Source organism: Chrysemys picta, chromosome 5 (genome assembly GCF_011386835.1).
Source record: "Chrysemys picta bellii isolate R12L10 chromosome 5, ASM1138683v2, whole genome shotgun sequence".
NCBI lineage: Eukaryota > Metazoa > Chordata > Testudines > Emydidae > Chrysemys > Chrysemys picta.
The window spans coordinates 30,540,024-30,560,401 of NC_088795.1; the positions used below are offsets into that span (position 1 = coordinate 30,540,024).

A 20,378-nucleotide genomic window follows, 5' to 3' on the forward strand; every position below is an offset into this window, starting at 1 on the left:
CTGGATGAGGCCCTGGCGGAGTAAGGCCGTGTGAACGCAGCCAGGCACATCCCCTTTCAGCACCACCGAGCCGTTCCCGTTGCCCAGCCACCAGCCCCCTCGCAGGCTGTGCACCGCCGGGCCTGGGGGGCTGCCAGACAGCGCCCCCCGCCCCCAACAGGCAGCAAGCAGCAGAAGCAGCAGCATCCCGGAAGCTACCGCGAGCCGCCACTAGCCGGGACCCCGGGCTCGCCGGCGGGGGCATAGGGCTCCGAAGCCCGCGGCGTAAGGGGCTTAGTGCAGCAGCCACAGCCGGTCTCCGCCTTCTCCCTGCAGCCCCCGCAGCTCTCGGCTCGGCGGCAGCGCGGTGCACTCCTCTGGGAGCAGGGCGCCTGCGCCGCCTCTGCAGGCCGCTGCACCCGGGAGCGAGAGTCTTCCCCCGGCCCCGGCCCGTCTTCCGCACACCCCTTTGGGGCCCGCGTGCAGAAGAGCCATTGCCGCTGATCACGCGCAGCTCCGGGGAGGGGAGCGCGGAGACGCCTTCCTGGCATTCACTAGGCTGAGTTGGGTTAATGCACTGGGCATGGCAGCCAGGCTGCATTCCTCGCCCTCCTAGCGCCCTGGGGGTTTTGCTCCGAGACACAGTTAGGAGCAAATGATGCCCCGCAGCTTGTGGCACAGTTTGGGGGGTTACAACTGGGGGCAGTTAGAAATATGCACACAGCCGGGCAACGTAGTTCCCTCCCTTCAGGTCCTGCTGCTCAGCGCTGATCTGTCTCTAACCTCCCCCTTTCAGGAGCTCAAGCTGAGGCGGGGACAAGGGGGAGTGTTGACTAAGCGTAACAACTGGGTGAATACAGGCAGCAGTTTTTTTGGGGTGGGGGGCGCAGAATTTAAGATTAAGTGGCTGAGTTTCGTACTATACAGTCTCATTAAAATACCATAAGCGTTGGGGGTAGCAGTTTGGTGAACCTTTGTTGAAAAAGAAGCCAAGGATTATCCTAGGCATTACAGGCCAGCCAACATTACTTTTATACCCGGGAGAGTGATTGAAACAATAGTTATAAATGGAAATAAATCAATAAAGGACAAACCACCCCAGCTTTTCCAACAGAAAGCCATCTCTCTCTTTACTATAATTCTGTAACACAATAATTGATATAATTTATATGGACTTTGTGAAAGGCCTTTTGAAAGTCTATCACAATAAACAGTTACAGAAACTAAACTATCATAGTGCAAGGTTAGATAGAATCATAGACGTGTAGGAGTGGAAGGGTCATGGATCAGAAACTAATAGAAAATTAAAGTAGGAACAAATGATCAGTTTTTCCTCTGTGGGGGAAAAACTAACAGCAGTATCTCCCACGTTTTTGTAGTCAGCTCAGTACTGTTCAATACATTTAACAGAAGTCTAGAAAAGGGAGTCAATAGTCAGGTAGCAAAATTTGCAGAAGACACAAAATTATTTTAATTAGTTAAGACTATAGAAAATTACGAGGAATTTAAGTTACCAGACAAAGCATTGGAGCTGGGAAACACTAGGGCAGGTGAAATTCACTGTTGATCAGTTTACATAGACTTTATAGGGCCTTGTTTCTCTTCTGCACCCTGTTTTGGTCAAATTTTGTTCAGCTGGAATATTTTTTTTCCCCCTACGAAGGAGCATATGCCTTTACCTGATGTTCTCTATCCAGCCTGAATTTTGCTTTAAAAGAATTGAAAAAGCTGTGAAATTAAGATAAAGCAGAAGGTCATGGTGAAGCATAATTAACAGAATGGTTTGTTTTGCAAAGTAATGCATTATTAGATTTATACATTTGTAAAAGGGATAATCTTGAGCCAAGAAATCTGGGTCTTATTCTCAGCCCTGTTATGGGAGCCTGATAACCGTGGTAACTTACACAGGCTTCCTTTGTGACCTTACTGACCTCTGTCTGCATTTTCCTCATTTGAAAATAGGACAAATGGACCAGCACAGGCAGCAATGGTAGGTAACTTGAGCCTCACTTTTTTAGGGGCATCTAGACAGTGTGGCTCCTGAGCTAGGTTACATTAGTCTTAAGAGCTGCCCTAACTTGTGTTCCTGCTTCAGTGACCCCTGTGGACCACTGCAAGGGCACAAAATTACCAAGGCATACAAGCTTCTTTTCTCACCTCTGGCCTGTCCCTGACCCCTTGTCCTCCTCTTCCATGGCAGGCGTATGGTCCCTTGCATGGTCTTATGGTCCCCTGCGTGGGCAACACCAAACTGGTTTAGAAAGGCCACAGCAATTGTGAATCCGAGCCAATAACATCAGTGGTGCAGAGGGATTTGCACTGATCCTCTGAACAAGGAAGATTCACATCATGACAAGTTTACTGTGCTCCCTGAGATCCTCATATGGACAAAGCCACAATAAGTGAAAAATATTGTTTAAATTCCATATAAGCCCTTTTAAAGTGTACAAATACACAAAAGGCACTTGGATCCTAAAAACTCTATGGTTGGTTGTAATCACCTCCAGCTCAGGCTGCTGTATTTCTCTAGTAGCCATGACTCAGACCAAAGCTGCTCCACAGAGATATTAGCAACTTAAAGGAAAACTTTTCCAGTGTATGCACTCAGCTGTAATCAGATTAGAAAGCATTTTTTCCCCAAACTGCCAATTTTTGAGCTGACAATGACTTCCTTCTAAAACACAGCTTAAAATGAAATTGAAGGTGCTAGTTTCAGCGTACACTGAAAATTTTAGATTAGGGTTTCCAGTGCTTTTAAAAATATACTTTTAGTTGATTAAAATGAGTGTAATTATTTTCCTGTGCCAGAGTACATGTTGATCTGTGGGAGCCCTAGTCCACAAGTTCTATTTTTTTGTTCTATAATCACACAGGTTGGAGTCTTTATGAGGCAGACAAGTGCCTGCCTCAGGACTGCCTATTTAATAAAACATTATGAAGAGCAAGAAGGGAGGTTAGAAGTGTTTAAAAACTAAAAAAGTTAGCAAGTGCTTTTAATGGAGGCATATGTACACACACACCATTTTGAAAAAGTATCATCAGAACAGACAAGTTAAATTGTATTTTTAAAAGTTGATGTAGATGCATATAAAGGTGGTTTCATGTGCATATATGTGGAACCTACAAGACATGCAAAGACCCCTCCCCCCCCCCAAAAGGAGCCTTACACACCTACATGTGGAGGAATAAAAGCTGCCTGATCATCTGATCATGGGGGACTTCAATTTGAGTGCCAGATACTGAAGGTCTCATAGTGCCAGTGGAAAGCATCCTTGAAATTTCTAAATATTATAGATGAAAATTTCCTAAGTCAAAAATGTTGCATCCAACATGGGGGAATTCTATATTAGACTTCGTCTTGACCGATAAAGAGGAACTGATCGCAGAACTAAAAATTAATGGTAACAAGTACAAATGATCATAACTTGATCACATTTATAATGTGCAAAGAGAATAAAATCCAGAGCAGTGACATACATACATATAAATATATCTATATCTGTATATACCCAGTGCTTTAAAAAGGTCAATTTCACAAACCTGAAAACAATTATGAGTCATATCAGCTGTGAGGGAAAATTTAAACAGAAAAATGTGAATGATAATTGGGAATTGTTTCACAACACTTTACTAGATGCCCCAAAAGCCACAATTGATGAAGAAGGCCATATTGGTTTAAAAACAAAAAAAACAGACCTGGTTTAGAGCAGTGGCGCTCCAACTTTTTTACTAGTGACCCCTTCCACATAGCAAGCCTCTGAGTGCAACCTCCCCCTTATATAAAAATGGTGTTAAATTTATATTCAACACCATTATAAATGCTGCAGGCAAAGTGGGGTTTGGGGTGGAGGTTGACAGCTCGTGACCCCCCATGTAATAACCTCGTGACCCCCTGAGGGGTCCCGACATTCAGTTTGAGAACACCTGGTTTAGAGGGATAGTGAAGACAACAATAATAAATTAAAATAAAAATAATAAATGGAAGAAAAGGAAAGCTGATAGTAATGGATATAAATCAGAAGCTAGGACTTGTAGAAAATTGATACGGGAAGCAAAGGGACAAATCTGTGGCCATCAGAGTTAAGAACAATAAGGACATTAAATATATTATGAACAAAAAGAATCCTAATAATGGTATTGGGTCCATTACTAGACTAAAATGGTAAAATTATCAATAATGCAGAAAAGGCAGACATGTTCAATAAATATTTCTGTTCCATATTTGGGGAAAACAGATGATGTAGTCCTATCATAGGATAATACTCTTTCCATTCCACTAGTAGCTCATGAGGCTATTAAACAGCAGCTACTAAAGTTAGACATTTTAAAAATCAGCAGATCCACATAACTTCTATCTAAGAGTTTTAAAAGAGCTGGCTGGAGAACTCTCTAGACTGTTAAAGATGAGTTTCAGTAAGTCTTAGAATATTGGGGGAATTCCAGAAGACCGAAAAAAAGCTAATACTGTGGCAATATTTTAAAAGGGGATGATTTAGGTAATTATAGGTCTGTCAGTCTGACATTGATCCTGGACAAGATAATGAAGCAGCTGATATGGGACTCAAATAATAAAGAATTGAAGGCAGGTGATATAATTAATACCAATCAGTTTATGGAAAATAGATCCTGTGAAACTAAGCTGATTTTTTTTTCTGAGGTTACAAGTTTGGCTTCTAAAAGTAATAGTGTTGACATAATAGACGTAGACTTCTATAAGGCATTTGACTTGATACCACATGCCATTTTGAATAAAAAACTAGAATGATACAAAATTAACATGTCACACATTAAATGAATTAAAAGCTGTTTAACATTGTTTACAATTACATTTTGAGACCTGAGAATCATCATTGAGCGGGTGTGTTTCTAGTGGGGTCCCACCGGGATCTGTTCTTGGCCCTACACTATTTAACATTTTTATCAACGACCTGGAAGAAAACAAAATCATCCCAGATTAAGTTTGCAGATAACACAAACATTTGGGGAGTGGTAAATAATGAAGACGACAGGTCACTGATACAGAGCAATCTGAATCACTTGATAAACTGGGTGCAAGCAAACAATATGTATTTTAATATGGCTAAATATAAATTTATATATCTAGGAGAAGAACGTAGTCCATACTTACAGGAAGGTGACTATCCTGGGAAGCAGTGACTGAAAAAGTTTTGGGGGGCAGAGGTGGATAATCAGCTGAACAGAAGCTCCAGTGTGACCCTGTGGCCAAAAGAGCTAATGCAATCCTTGGATGCATAAACTGTAATCTCACGTAGGAGTAGAGGGGTTATTTTACCTCTGTATTTGTCACTGTTGTGACTGCTACTGAAATACTGTTTCCAGTTCTGGGGTCCACAATTCAGGAAGGATATTGATAAATTGGAGACTATTCAGAGAAAAGACATGATTTATAATAAGCTAAATGGACTGAGCTCTTTGAGTCTAACAAGGAGAAGGGGTGACTTCATTACAGTCTGTGAGTACCTACATGGGGAACAAATAATAAAGAGCTCTTCAATCTAGCAGAGAAAGGTAAAATACGATCCAATGGCTGGAAATAGAAGCTAGACAAATTCAGACTGGAAGTAAGGCTTAAAATTTGTTAGTGTGTAATTGGAAAGTTGTTCCAATGGTTAAGGTTCATGATAGATTCTCTATCACTGAATTTTAAAATCAAGTTTGGATGTTTTTCTAAAAGATATGCTTTAGGAATTATTTTTGGAGAAAGTTCAATGGCCTGTGTTATACAGACCAGATGATCACAATGGTCCCTTCTTGAATTGGAATTTATGAACAGCATGACATTATCTTTGTCCTCCGTTCCTTCAGTCTCACCCCAATATGTTTCTCACACTTGTTTGTCTAAAATATAGACTGTAAACTCTTCAGGGAAGAGAACGTGTTTTTATGTCCATAAATCTCCTAGCATATCTTTGGACACTGAATAGTTAATAAAAATACTAATAATGACTAGACATTATAATACTGTTCTTTATCCTTATGAATTCAAGTCAAGTAAATGCTGAAATGAAGTAAGGCCAGTCTGTCAAGTGGCAACATGTTGTTGCAGCTGCTATATTGAGTTTGAAAGTGAAGTGCAGGTGAGAAAGAGCTAGGAACACTATAGAATTCCTTTAGCACTCTGCCTTTAACTCAACCAATGTTAACTCAACACATATGTTAAAGTGTATGCTGCATTGTTTATGCTAGACAGAACATGTTAGAATGCATTAGCAAACAACATACCTCTACATCTTGGTCTACCGCAGAGTTTCTCAACCTTTTCAGGTTGGCTCCCCTTTATTGGAAGTCAACAAGTTTTGCAACCCCCTTTCATTTAATATAAAAATAGGAGAACAAATGTATCAGTGATAACCATATATAATTTATTTGTATGTATATTTTGAGAGGTCAACAGAGAATACTTGATCTTGAAGGTTATGGGTGCGCAGGAGCAATCGAGCAAAATTCTCTTTGCTTTAGATTGTAATAAAATTCTCAATACCTCAAAAGACCCCTGATTTACATGGGGGATGCCACCAGTTGAGAAATACCAATCTAGAGAAAGCCCCTTATGTCACTTTCAGAACAACCCCCTTCTGGCCAGCCAGTTGCTGAATAAGAGACTACCTAACATGAGTGAGGATATCTGAATCAGAGATCTTGCTAGACTATGAGATATAAGCCATACTGAATCCTCTTTAGTTATCATTTCAAGTCACTCCAGAGCTTGAAGGAAATGAACATGTGGATTCAGCCACATCTTAGCAAACATGTGCATTGTGTGTGTTCCCTTGTAAAAAGTGTATCAACTGAAATGGTAAGGGACTATGCAGCTCATGGGTTTGGTAATGGGATGTAGAGCTTTTCACCTCTCACCTGCTGTTTCAGATCCAGCCTGGGTCAGTAATGTCTAAAAGTTATCCTCTAATGGTTGTTCAGTGACCTATGTGCAGTAATTCTGATGGTCACATCCAGTTCCCACTGGTCAGGAATCCACATTTCTGAAAAGGCTATCGCAACAACCCTTTCAGGAATCTCAGCAAGAGGGCCAATTCATTGGCGCAAGCTCCTTGCCGAATCCGGTCTTAAATGAGTACTTATTTCTAGAGATTAAACCTACAAGGCCAGATACATTGATGGTATAGGAAGCATGTTCTGCCTCTGCCCAAGCTTACCTTGTTCTAATGATGAATAGTGGAAGTAAGTCTTCACATGTGTGGGAAAAATTAGAGGGAACACTGCTGCACAATGAATTTTGTTATGTGCACCAATATGGAGGTGGTGTGTCACACATCACCTCCATATTGGTGCACATAGAATTCCTGTTGCAGGGGTGGGGTCGAGGGGCTTGGAGTGTAGGAGGGGGCTCAGGCAGAGGGCTGGGGTACAGGGGGGTGACTTCAGAACCAACATTTTCCCTGTGTACTAAATTCACAAATTGAAACAAGGCAATGTTGCTTCAAAGAGATCCTATTGGATATTATTTCTACGCTGAAGCAGAGTTTACAGGAAACTGAGTTTTGACTACATTCCAGTACAACTGCAAGGTTTTTGTTTTGTTTTGAAGTTGTTTAGCAAGTCATGTGGTAGTTGTTCCCGGTAAGAAGGAAATTGCATTTCAAGATGTTTACTGTACTTCCGGGTTTTGTCTTTTTTTTTTTCCTTCCTAAAAGACAGGCTAAAGCTGCACAAAGAAAATACACTGCTGTAATTAATTATGCTGAGAACATGCTATTTCCTTGTTCAAGGCTTATAACGAAGTTAAAACATGCCTCAGATTTTTTTCTTCAAATAGTTTTTACTGTGCCATAAGAGTTTAAAGATAAAACTATAAACTTCTGTACCTATAGAAAAAGGATCTTTTGAACTAATGCAGTTTTCTTTTGTTTCCTGCTCCATCCTTTTCTATAATGCCACAAATTTTGGATTTTACAATGTCAGTTTTATGAGACTTTAGGTCAACAGATATTCCTCATCAATTCTGAGACAAAAAGCCCACAGGCAGAACTCTGCTCTGTTACACTGAAATACATTCAGAATAATTCCACTGGCAATGGATTAACATACCAGAATTTGAGCCAAGATCTTTTTTTCCAGAGCAATCTCTATTGTTATCGTTAACATGCTGTAGATTTCTTCCAGATCATGAATGTTAGAAAGGGGAAAAAATTCACCCTGGTACAGGGGGCTTGTCTACCTTAGGGATTTTTGTATAGCTATGGCAGCACTGGTGCAAACTCCCATGATAATTTGCTGCAGTGCTGTAAAGTGCAACATGCACTGATTTGACTTTGACTTACCTCAGTTCCTTCATTCTGAAGAAAACCCCAATTTACACCAATGCAGTATATCATCTATACTCTACCCTGGAGGATCGTGACCTGGACGTAGCTTGAGTGTTCCCATAATCCTGAGAGCAGTGCAGTCAGGAGTCTTGCATTCCTGGTACGATCACCCAACGTGTCAAGGTGAAAGATGAGTTTCCAGACGAACAGCGATCCGACTCTCCATCCCCACATCCTCAACGGCAGCTCAAGAGGATGGAAAATTTCTCTCAACAGTTTTGAAGGCTGCAAGTCCTATGGTGATTGGCGAGTGGCAACTGGAGCAGGCAGCGATGACCAGAAGCTCCTAGTCACGGACTGGCATGCAGGCAGCGGCTGTTAGATGGTTGTTTTTGCATTTGATCAAAGGCAGAAGTGCAACTCGGCAGCTGCAACAGCAACTGAGCTGCCCTTTTTAGGCCCCACTGCACATCCCACATGGGGAAGAGGCAACAAAAGGTGCCCTAAACAGTCTGCCTTGCTACCACGACTGGATAACCACATTCAGAGGGATTATCTAACTGTGCTCAAAACTGAACAATGAAATTTAGAACCTAGAACATTCAAACCCTGATGGACAATCCAAATAGTAACCAGTCAGAGCACAGAACAGTGATTGTGGCCAGAGAACTCAGGGGATATAACATCAACATTGCTGCACTGAGCGAGACCCGACATGTAGGAAAGGGACAGCTAAAAGAACAAGGTGGTGGTTACACCTTTTTCTGGACAGGAGCAGGCGATGATGAATTATGAATCTACGGTATTGGTTTCACCATCAAAAGCGAAATAATAAACCAACTCTTGGAACTACCAGTTAGCAACAATGAACAACTCATGACTCTCTGCCTTAAATTTGCCAAGAACTAGCATGCAACACTCAGAGCATCACTCCAACTCTTGATGCTGATGACAAAACCAAAGAAGGATTCTATGCCAACCTTCACCTCCAAAGAGGACAAGTTTATATTCCTTGTTGATTCTAACACAAGAGTTGGACATCACTTAGAGCTTGGAGTGGCATGATTGGAAAGGAAAGAGTGGGCAAGACCAGTTCCAATGGAATACTTCTCCTGACCAAATCCAGACACAATCTAAATAAGCAGCAACACTATGTTCCAAAAGAACAAGTACAAGACATCATGGGAAAAAACCCTATCCAAGCATTGGCATCTGATCGACTATGTTATTGTCCGTGCTCATGACTGAAGATGTCTATATCACAAAAGCGATGACTTAGTCTGTCCAACAATTGTCAGCATATCACCTCATCCACTCAATTACTTCCATCAAACTTGCTTCAAAACCTGAATGCAGAAGAAATCAGCCAGATGAAAGATCAACATCGAGAGTCTCAAGGACCCAATCAAACCTGGCTTTTATGGCAGGGCCTTACCGAGAAACTTAATACATGGCCTTTATCAACCTCATGAAAGCAATTGACTCCATCGACCATGAGGCTCTGTGGCAAATTCTTCTAAAATTTGGATGCCTACCAAAATTTGTTGCCGTCCTCTGACTCCTCCACGACAACATATCCGTGATGGTCATCAGCAATGGATCTGAAATGGACCCATTCCTAGTTAAGACAGAAATAAAGCAAAGCTGTGTCATCGCTTCAACCTTCTTCACCATCTTCCTTGGTGTCATCCTCCTACTCATCACTGACAAGCTTCCCTCCAGACTTGACATCCAATACAGATGGCAAGCTCTTTAATGTCAGTCATCTCCAGTCCAAGACAAAGACTATTACTAAATCAGTCACTAAACTGCAATATGTAGACAACTGTGCTCCCAGTCGGAAGAAGATCTTCAAAAAACAGTTGAGGCCTACAACCAACTAGGCCTCACACCCAACACCAAGAAAACTAAAATTCTCCATCAACAGGCTCCAAATCCCTCCAAATCCTGCTCCCACAATCAAGACCAAAAAAGAGACCCTGAAGAATGTCGAGCACTTCTCCTGCCTCAGCAGCTGTTGCCAATAGTCAACATTGACGAGAAGATTCAACACCGATTCCAATGCACCAGTGCAGCTTTTGGAGGCTTGAGAAAACATATCTTTGAGACTCGTGACATCAAGAACCAAACCAGGCTTCACGTGTATCTGTCTGTTATCCCTGCTCTACTGTATGGTGCCAAAACCTGGGTTGCATGCAGAAGGCAGCTCAAGGCTCTTGAAGGATACCATCAACTGTTCCTTCACAAGATCTTCCAAATCAAGTCAGATGACTGATGCACCAACATCAGTGTTCTGTGCCAAGCTAAAACTTCCAGCATGGAAGCTATGATCATCTGCCACCATCTCTGTTGGGCTGGTCACGTTCTCAAATGCCAGACAAATTGATTCCTGAAGCAGGTCATTTTCTCGTAGTTGAACCAAGGCCAATGGACGAGGGGAGAGCAAAAAAGCACTTCAATGACACCCTCTAAGCCAACCAAGAAGAAGTGCAACATCGATATAAATTTATGGGAAACCCAAGCCTTTCACTGATTAAAATGGAGAAGGACCTTGTTGCAAGGATTCCACCATTTCAAGACCCAAGGGAGACAACAACAAGAAACAGAGAAACGGGAAAGGAATGAATGTGCCGCAGCCTAACTCAACAGTCCATATCCACCCCTTCCACCAGGAAATGTCTGCTCCAACTGTGATAAGTTCTGTGGATTCCAGATCCACCAGCAATAATTGGCTATCATTTCTTAGAAGACAATCATTCTCAAACTTAGAGGGATCGCTGGCTAAGTACATCTACACTGTGGGGGTTGCACCAGTGTGGCTACATCTGTGCAGAGATCCCTAAGGTAGGCAAGCCTTCCAATTCATGGTTGATTGTACCAGAAGGGTGAAGAGCCACAGCCAAAGAGTCCATGTGAAGAGGCCAAACTATGGGCTGGCATAAAGACTTTAGGACTGCACTGCAATACCACAACTTAGCTCTGGACTCGGGGAGGGGTAGGCATAGAGAATGCATTTCAGACTTTATGACAGTGAATTTCCTCCTAAGAGGATGTTAGAAGCAAAATTAGGAAACAAATGAAGATTAATTTTAAGCAAGAGCATTGTTAATTGCCTCACTGGTATAGAGCTTCATACTGGGGCATCATAAGCAAAATATCAAATCTCAGATTTCGGCCCTACAATTTTGTCTTATGGTTGTTTTCAAAGTCTATGTAGGTCTTTATAAGCTCACTCCTAAATAATAATAATAAAAAAATAGCATTAACAATCATGAGCAATTCAAAATTCATAAGTGTGGGACGGAAATAAATTCAACTACCATCTCTATGCGAGCAATCATCAATAAAGGTTGCAAAACTTTGAGGAAAACAGACCAAAAAATTGATTCAAAAAAGGGTCAAGTGTCATGTCAAGTCTTCAGTGAGAACATGCACATTCCTGTGTTATATCTGTTCGCAGTCTTGCTCCTTATGGACCAGACTATACAGCCACATGAGAATACATGTGATGCCATGATGTCATTGACCGATATGACAGACAGCCATACTAGTAATTACACCTCAATTTGTGATGTAGACGTATATTTAGTTACCATTAAAGTTCTAGTTACAAATTAGACCAGACTAAAATCCTGCCTACATTTAAGAAATTTGCACTGGTGTAAGTTAGTCTGCTGCAACCCCCTAATGTGGACGTAGTGCATCAATGTAGTGTGGTGTTTATAATAGTGAAAGTTAATCCAGTAAATTGCATATCACATCAATGTAATTACACTGGTGCAAATTTCTCATACATAGAAAGGAGCTAAGGGAACAGACTTATTGGTTGTTAGCCATATGTCATTAAACAGTAAAACATTGGTCAAGCTCTTAAAGCCATGAGATAGCTAGAATTGTGTGTAATGCACTTAGTACACTAATAGCGCTACAAAACAAAAAGAAGACACCCTTTTACATAGTCACATGCCTAAGAAAAGACGCAAGTGTATTGCTGTTCTAGCATATACAATAATAAAATTTGGGAAGACACTTCCATTCTAAACCTCTTTCAGTTGCTCATAATGGTCTAAAAAGTATTTCCTTTTCAGTTTAAACTCCATGTTTGGGCTCAAGCTAAAAGTTACCATGTTTGTATATTTCCAATAGGAAAATGTAATTGTGGTCAATTATTAATAATACAGTAGAGGAATTTGGAAAGAACCTGATTTCTTCAAACTTACTCATCTCCAAAGCAATGAGCCTCAACTGAACCTACGAGAAAAAGTTGTGGGACTATTTTTTTAAATAAAAAAAATATTTACAAATGCATTGCCTCTTGGCCTGCCAGCTAAATTCTGCATCCTCAGTGTAGTGGATAGAAACTTTCATTCGCTTAAAATATCATCTGCAGCTTTGACAGTTACTAGAAGTGATACTAATAGTGTAGAATAGTGGTCTCCAAACTTTTTTGATCGCGCACCCCCATCAGTAAAAAAATTTTGAGCACACACCCCCTGCTCCCGCCTGAACAGTTGAATCAAAGAAAAAAGAAAAAAGAAAAAAAAAAAAGTTGCTCGGACTCCCGGCTGAACTGCCGAAGGGGAAAAAAAAAAGCGGCGCTGCTCCGATGGCGCACCTCCTGCCGTGCACCCCGAAGGATCCTTGCGCACCCCACTTTGGAGACCACTGGTGTAGAAGACCACTGTTTTCCCACTGATAGGAGAGCAATTAGCTGAAATGGCAAAGGCTGCCTTAGAGAAACAATAGAAAAACATTTGACATTAGCCAACCCCACTGAAGGTGTTGCACAGAATTCTCCCTTTTATTTTAGCACTAAAAAAACTTGCTAACATTTACATAGCCACTGAACCTCAGTTTGTTTTAGCCAATTCAGTTCTAACATTTTGGGCCAGAGGTACAGCTGGGCTAAGTTGCCATAGCAACACTAGTTTTAATTAAGCTCTGCTGATTTACAGCCCTTCATATTTAAATTTTGATTGTGTGTTTTGGTCTTTGTTAAAATCTCCACTAAACACCAGGATGGACCAGCTTCAGTCTAAGTTTAGATTTTTTTAAAATGACAATATTCGGCCAATATTTCATTTAATTTTATTGCACCTTGAGTATATGTTTACAGAATACACTAATCAAATAGTGAAAAGATAATTAGAAGGATTTCCCTCAAAGACTTCCTCAATCCTACAGAATTCGCTCATAATCCGAACAGGATATAAACATATAGTTATAATTCAAAGAAGTATACAAAAGTAGCCTGAAAACATCCCTGTTTTTCAGTAAAAGTGAAAAGGACCCAACATTCTGGTTACACTGGACCTCTCAATGTTTTGATAAAGATTTACCATGGGATGTTATGTTTGGAAATATGTTCCTTAGGTGTCTGGACCTGCCCCTTGAATGGTTCTAGACAGACCCAGATCAGACAGTGGACAATTTGACTAGAAAGTTTCTGAATTCCCATTTGATTTGATAGGCAGCATTCCCCAAAGGATCTGGCCTATTGAATGCAGTGTTGGGTGTACCATATACAATTGTATATGCCCATGCTCCTTGGACCCAGCAAGTTCGGTCTTGGCCATGAAGGATTGCGTAGATGACAGGAGCATCTGGATCCATCAGAGCTTCCTTCACATTACCATCAGAGCAAACTTTTGCTAGTAGATAGAAATTGTCAATTTGTATGCCTGCTTATTCAGAGTCTCTTAGGGCTCATCGTCATGTGCAGCTGCACCACTTTAGCGCTTTAGTGAAGACACTTCTATGCCAACATGAGAGCTTCTCCCATCGGCATAGTTAATCCACTGCCCCGAGAGGTGGTAGCTATGTTGCCAGGAGAAGCTCTCTCCTCACCGTAGCACTGTTGACATGGAGGGGTTAGATCACCTATAACTACATGGGTCAGGGTGAGGATTTTTCACACCTTTGAGTGACAGTTATACCAATATAGGTCTGTAGTATAGACTTGGCTTAAGTCACCTTAAAAATCTTGGTGCTACGTTAACCATGAGCTTTCATAAAAAGACATGTGACACAAAGGGGTTTGTTTGTTTTGATTATGTAGTCTGAGCCCTTAAAAAAAAAAAAAAAAAAAAAATCACACATTGACCTCTCAGCACACACAGATATGATTATTGCAATTACCTCAGCAGACCTTATCTGCTAGTTGCAGTTTTTTCAGAAGGCAGCAACATAGCTGAATACACCCTGACTTCTTTACCCTGTATATCTATAGAGGCAGAGTGAGCGTAAATAGTCATTTCTTTGCAAACCTTCAGTTGGATTACAGTTAATATCAGAGACCTTCTCCTTATCCTGTCCTGATGTCTGCACTCCTATTGCCAAACCCCAACGTATTTTACTTGCTCATTTCATCTCATTCATCCCTAGTTTTTAAATAAAGCCTACAAAAATGTCAGCGACTCCAGCTCGCTCGCCTCCAACATAACCTTAGCAGTCCTGTATACATGGTTGTTCCTCTCCTTCACAGAGCCACTCGGCCTGAGCCCCAGTGGCATTCCTTCTCAAAGCAGCTGTCCCTTCCTTAAGCAGCCAAGGCTGTCCCTCATTTCCCATCTCCATCTAACCATTAGCAGCCCTAGCCATTTCAGTAGCACCCACTCAGAGTACCAGGAGTAGCTGCCACTCCAAAACACAATCTAGCCAAGACAGTCACCAGGAGCAGTTTCCCAGCCAGCCCATCCAGGCAACCAATCCAGGCAACAAGTAGTCTCTCTCATATCTGATGGCAGAGAAGAGACAAAGGTCAGGGCTGTGACACTAGAGGAGGGGGACAAAGAATAGGGAGTGTAATGGAAGAAAAACAAAGCCAGGAGTCTGATAGCCAGGAGACCATGCGACAAAGCCTGTGATCCAACCAGGGCTGGCCTCACTAGAACTGCAATGGGAATTTCCCTTTCCATCTTGTTTTTCCTTTATAGTTTTAGCTTGGTCTTCATGTGTTTACACTAGGCTGCAATTACTAAACTGATATATCACTATTTCTAAGAAATTGCTTACACTGAAATTGAGAATGAAAGCGGTACAAGTCCATCTGCTGATTTTCATGTCAATATTCAGAATACTTTTCTAGCTCAGTCAGATCAGAGCCTTGGGAAGAATGTGAAATACAGAAGGAAGCTTGCAGATAGACTGCATTTTCTTTCCTACGAGAATTTACCTGTAATTTTTTTGTTCTACACAGTATGTCTAAGTTTTTGCTTCTTTCCTACTTTATCAGACAAGAGCAGTCTCTCTCTGCCCCAATAGTGATTCCCAGCAAGGCTTTGTGAAGATGAGAAGAGAGACTTTAGTCTATTTATGGAGAGTTCCATTGGTAAGTTTAATAGAACTCCTACTCCAAACCCTGCAATAGAAAAGTAATAGAATTGGTGGATTTTAATAGGATCTCCTTTTCTAAAATACCTTTGAATTGTAATTAATCTTTTGTGTCTAAATGTCAGAGCCATGTTCCGATTAAGGCCTGGTCTACACTCAAAATTTAAGTCAACATAGCTACAGCACTTCAGGGTGAGAAAAATCCAAACCAGAGTGCCATTGCTATGCTGACCTCCACCCAGTGTAAGCACAGTTAAGTTGACAGAATAATGTTCCCATTGACGTAGCAACTGTTGCTTAGGGATGTAGAATTACTTTAACACACACTTCTGTCCCCGTAGTCTGTGTCTGCACTATGGCACTACAGTGGCACGGCTATGGTACTGTAGCTGGGCTGCTATAGCCTAGACATAGCCTAGGACTTAACAAATCTGTGTACTTAAGACAGCAGAATCCTATGGAGTTGATCTAGACCACCACATTGGCATGTGTCTTTTTTTTTTTTTTTTTTTTTTTTTTTTTTTTTACACACACACACACACACACACACACACACACACACACAAGTCTGTTAATAGTAAGGAGTGGTAGGCTATACAGAAGATTCTGGGCCCCTGGGATTGATAGGGCATCCTGCAGCTGCCTACTAGAGGAATGGGAGACCTAGGACAAACCAATGCATTGGGTTCAGAAGTCATGCATATTAAAAAAAGCCATGAATGTAGGCAGGGAGTAGAACTCTCAGCCACAGGAAGGTTTCTACAGGTTTTATTTTGTGTGAGGTGGGCAGCACCTCTGGCCAGAGGAAAAAAAACAGATTTGAGTTAGAGGTAGGTAAGCCTGGGGTTCTTTTTCTACCTCAGGACAGTTGAGACATGTAACCACATTCTCTGTGTCTGGACTGGTAATTATACATCTATCAGAATTCCCCAGGATGGAAATATGGCCTATTAGCCCTTACTGCTACAAGAGGCATGTAGCCTCAAACTGATATAAGGCTACTTTCCCTTGCCCATTTCCCCTAGTTGGACTCACATTTTGGTATTAAGTCCAGCAAACAGCCCTCTCTTTTTTCCAGGGGAAGACTATCCCACCCCACAAAGTTATTAGGCTGTCCAAATTCTGCTCCCAAGTGGCTCTGGCATCCAGAAGGAATGAATGGAAGGAGAGATAGAGAAGAGTTCGCACTCTCTACCTCAAAATAACAAGATTGGAAATGCAGCTGCTCATTAAGAGTAAACTGTGCTGTACAATTTTCAGCTCCTAGATAGCTGAATGTATTTTGGTCACCTCCACTGTAGGCAATCCCAGACTCTGTATAAAGTTTAATACCTAGCTGCATAAGATTGTGAGCTAGGAATCTCCTCCTGGGCCCAGGATTAAGGTTATATTTAAAACGTGGGTATATTTCTGCTCGTCCACAGTAGTCACTTAGAAGGCAGCCCCACACTCTACATCCAGAAGTGAACAGTACAACTGCCATGGCTTTAAATGCATCTTTAGAACCCATGGGAGACCATGACTTGGAGATGCAGTCTGAGAAGGCATAGCTGTTGAACAAGCAGCATGTGCCAATCAGCATCCCTGAGTTTCTAAGAATGCTTAAACAATTTCCAATTCAATGCTGGACTTCATTTCATGTTGGCAGAAAGCAATGAATGGGTTTAATCTTTTCAAAACCATGATGGATCAGCACCCATTAGCTAAGAAATGGATGACAGTCTTTATTCATTTCTGGGAAGTAATATCACCTTTCTTTTAGAGGACACTATAGTCTATTAACCAATGATAGCCAATCTCCAGGAAACAGAACAAGTGATATTTCGGGATGTTTGAGCAGTTTCTGAAGTTACCACATGGAACGGATCTTACCCAACAATCTAAAGAAATAAGATTCCACTGCTGTTGAAAAAGCGGGTAGCCTCAATGGACTAAGATTCTGGGTAGCAGAGACTGGAGCCCTTGCTTCTGACAGCTAATCATTTTAGTCTGCAAGGCATTTTACAAACAAAAAGGCTTAACAAAAACTTTGGTCAGACCCCTTTTGCTGTTCAGTTTACCCCTTATTTCTTGGTACAGTTGTGCTCCAAAATCTACTTTTTCGTGTTTGAAACAAGGTGGGTGTGTAGCTCTCATGATTGTGAAAATTATGCTCGATAGTTGTTTTCAAAAAGTTAACTGAATCATAAGGCTAGACAGCATGAAAGAATAAGAGGTCTGAATGGCCCTGTTCTTTAGTAAGTAACTGGTGAAATCCTAGATGTGTCAATATAAATAGCCTTATTTCACAGATGATCTAAGCCCACCATGTTATGTTTATCTCACAATCCTTAAGTGCCAGGGTTACCACAGGAGTAGTGTATTTTCATCTTGGACCGCCTCATGGAGTTGTAAAAACCAAGTTATGGTGAAGGTTCAACAAGGCCTCTGGAAAGAAGCAGAGTGTCTTATGTTCAGTCTTTCCTCTCCCCAACTACCAGTAGAAGTTTTGGTATTTAGGTACAAAATTGTGATCTAAAAGACAGTGGGAAAAGGTAAACTTGAAGTTTTTCTCAAGACAGTTATAGCAACTTTTGCATTTATACCTGATTTTAAGTATTTATAGGAGTTAAGGAAAATAATTAGTACTGGCACTGCCATGACTCACTCAAAACTATTACAATTTAATTCTTTATCACATGGAGCCCTTTGATGGTAGTTTATAAGATTCTTCCAGTGACTTTTGTTGAGTTATTTAGGGACACAATACAAGGTGGAAGAACCTCCAACTTAACTAATTTTAATACTCAGAAGCCCAGCAGATGGAGTAGTAGGTCATTAATATAATCTCCCAAAAACTTTGTCAGTCATATTAGAGAAAGGAATATATCATTGCAAAAAAAGCAAATAATGAGTACACACTGTAGAAGCTTTTCAATCAGCCATTTTTACTTTTTGGCAAGAATACTTACTTCACCTAAAGAGTGAGTAGCTTCCAAAGTGACATGGCTGAGTGGGATTTTCAGGACTGTGTTGGCAGTTAGGTAAACAGAGCCTGAAAATCCCAGCCTTAAGGTTTGTTTTGTACAGAGGATCATTTTGGCTGAAGCTGATTTATATAAAATTTCGCACTCGCTGACTTTATCAGAAGACTTACTCAGCATTCACAACTCACTGAAGTCAAAGAAGTTCAGAAGTTTTGAAAATAGTGCCCAAATGACAAAGTCAGTGGGTACAAATAGAACAAGTTCTCCTGAGTGCAAAATCCACTCTATCCCCTATAAAGAGAGCCTTCATGCAAGAGCATATGTAAACTTTCAGCCTTCTTGGGATTATGCCAACAAATTACCTCAAAAACACTGTAAATATGCACCACCAAAAAACTTGTGACAATCATAATTATAACATAAAAGAAGGAGAGATTATTCAGGTTTGACAGTTTATATTGAAAGTGAAAATATTCAGCAGAGCACTGAACCCTCCATTGTCAATATCTTTTTAGACTTATGAAAGGAATCTTGTTTTTTGGTATACTCTTTGCTTGTGTATTAGCAATAAATAATTTGTATTTTAGGAGTTATCTAACTGGCTGTAGATTGTGACTCATTACATTCTCATGCCAATTTATGTAATACATTTACTATCACTTGAAACACTAGTCTTAATTCATTTTTTCTTTATGTAAAGATGCAATCAAAGCGGGGGGGGGGGGGGGGGCTGAAGCCCCCTTAAGAAAGTTCTCAGATAACCTTATGATCACAGCAAAAGATCTTCATTTGCGCTCCAATTTCCACCACTGTTTCCCTTAGCTGTCATTCACTATATCAGACATACTTGCAGATAGTTTTTTTTTTTTTGAACCACTTACCACATCCAATGGCTCTATTGAATCAAGCCTTTCAGCTATCTGTGTTCTCAGGAAATGGTGATTTCTTCAGTACCAGATTGGATCCACTGTGATTAATAACTGCTAATGTTGGCAATTGAGTGGGAATAGCAGAGAACATGAGGGTTTTTTTTTTTTTTTAAAAGAATGTCAGGGTTGGAAGGGACCTCAGGAGGTCATCTAGTCCAACCCCCTGCTCAAAGCAGGACCAATCCCCAGACAGATTTTTGCCCCAGATCCCTAAATGGCCCCCTCAAGGATTGAATTTACAACCCTGGGTTTAGCAGGCCAATGCTCAAACCACTGAGCTATCCCTAACGGATGTTCTAACATTAAAAGGGGTAGATAGTATCTGAATTAAGACTTTTTCCTCATTACATAAAGACTAGGACATTTTAAAACATGTTTCTAATCACCAGAAAGGTAAAAAAATAAAATGATCCTCTAACTTACATCTCTAGGCCCTGGTCTACACTACAAGTTTAGGTCGTATTTAGCAGCATTAGATCAATTTAACACTGCACCCGTCCACACGATGAAGCCATTTTTGTCAACTTTTTGTTTCCTTGCTACCTTCTGGATTTTTTTTTTTTTTGAAGTTTGCTGCAGGGCTCTTAAAATCGATTTCTGTACTCCTTCCCGACGAGGGGATTAGCCCTGAAATCGACCTTGCTAGGTCAAATTTGGGGTAGTGTGGATGCAATTCGATGGTATTGGCCTCCGGGAGCTAGCACTCTCAACTCAAATGCACTGGCCAGGTAGACAGGAAAAGCCCCGCGAACTTTTGAACTTCATTTCCTGTTTGGCCAGTGTAGTGAGCTGATCAGCTCAAGTGACCATGCAGTCCCAGAATCACAAAAGAGCTCCAGCATGGACCGAACGGGAGGTATTGGATCTGATCGCTGTATCGGGAGAGG

The 20,378-nt window shown here is 41.1% G+C and overlaps 1 protein-coding gene and 1 long non-coding RNA gene across 4 annotated transcripts in view; one reads left to right on the forward strand and one right to left on the reverse strand.

The window, feature by feature from the left end:
- MANBA (mannosidase beta) overlaps window positions 1–2,502 on the reverse strand; it is a 66,436-nt gene extending 63,934 nt beyond the window's left edge. For 2 of the 3 annotated variants that reach the window (XR_010601736.1, XM_005287859.5), the window contains exon 1: window positions 1–1,047. Coding sequence is in view for 1 of the 3 variants with exons in the window: in XM_005287859.5 (XP_005287916.1) it covers window positions 1–186 (186 nt within the window). In the remaining 2 variants the exon portion in view is untranslated. Of the gene's footprint in view, window positions 1,048–2,136 lie in introns of those variants that run through there. The other variant, XM_065597658.1, reaches the window with a different exon arrangement.
- Window positions 124–20,378, forward strand: part of LOC135983911 (uncharacterized) — a 27,645-nt gene continuing 7,390 nt past the window's right edge. The window contains exons 1-2 of the long non-coding RNA XR_010601737.1: window positions 124–264; window positions 15,499–15,594. This is a non-coding gene — a long non-coding RNA (uncharacterized LOC135983911). The remainder of the gene's footprint in view (window positions 265–15,498; window positions 15,595–20,378) is intronic.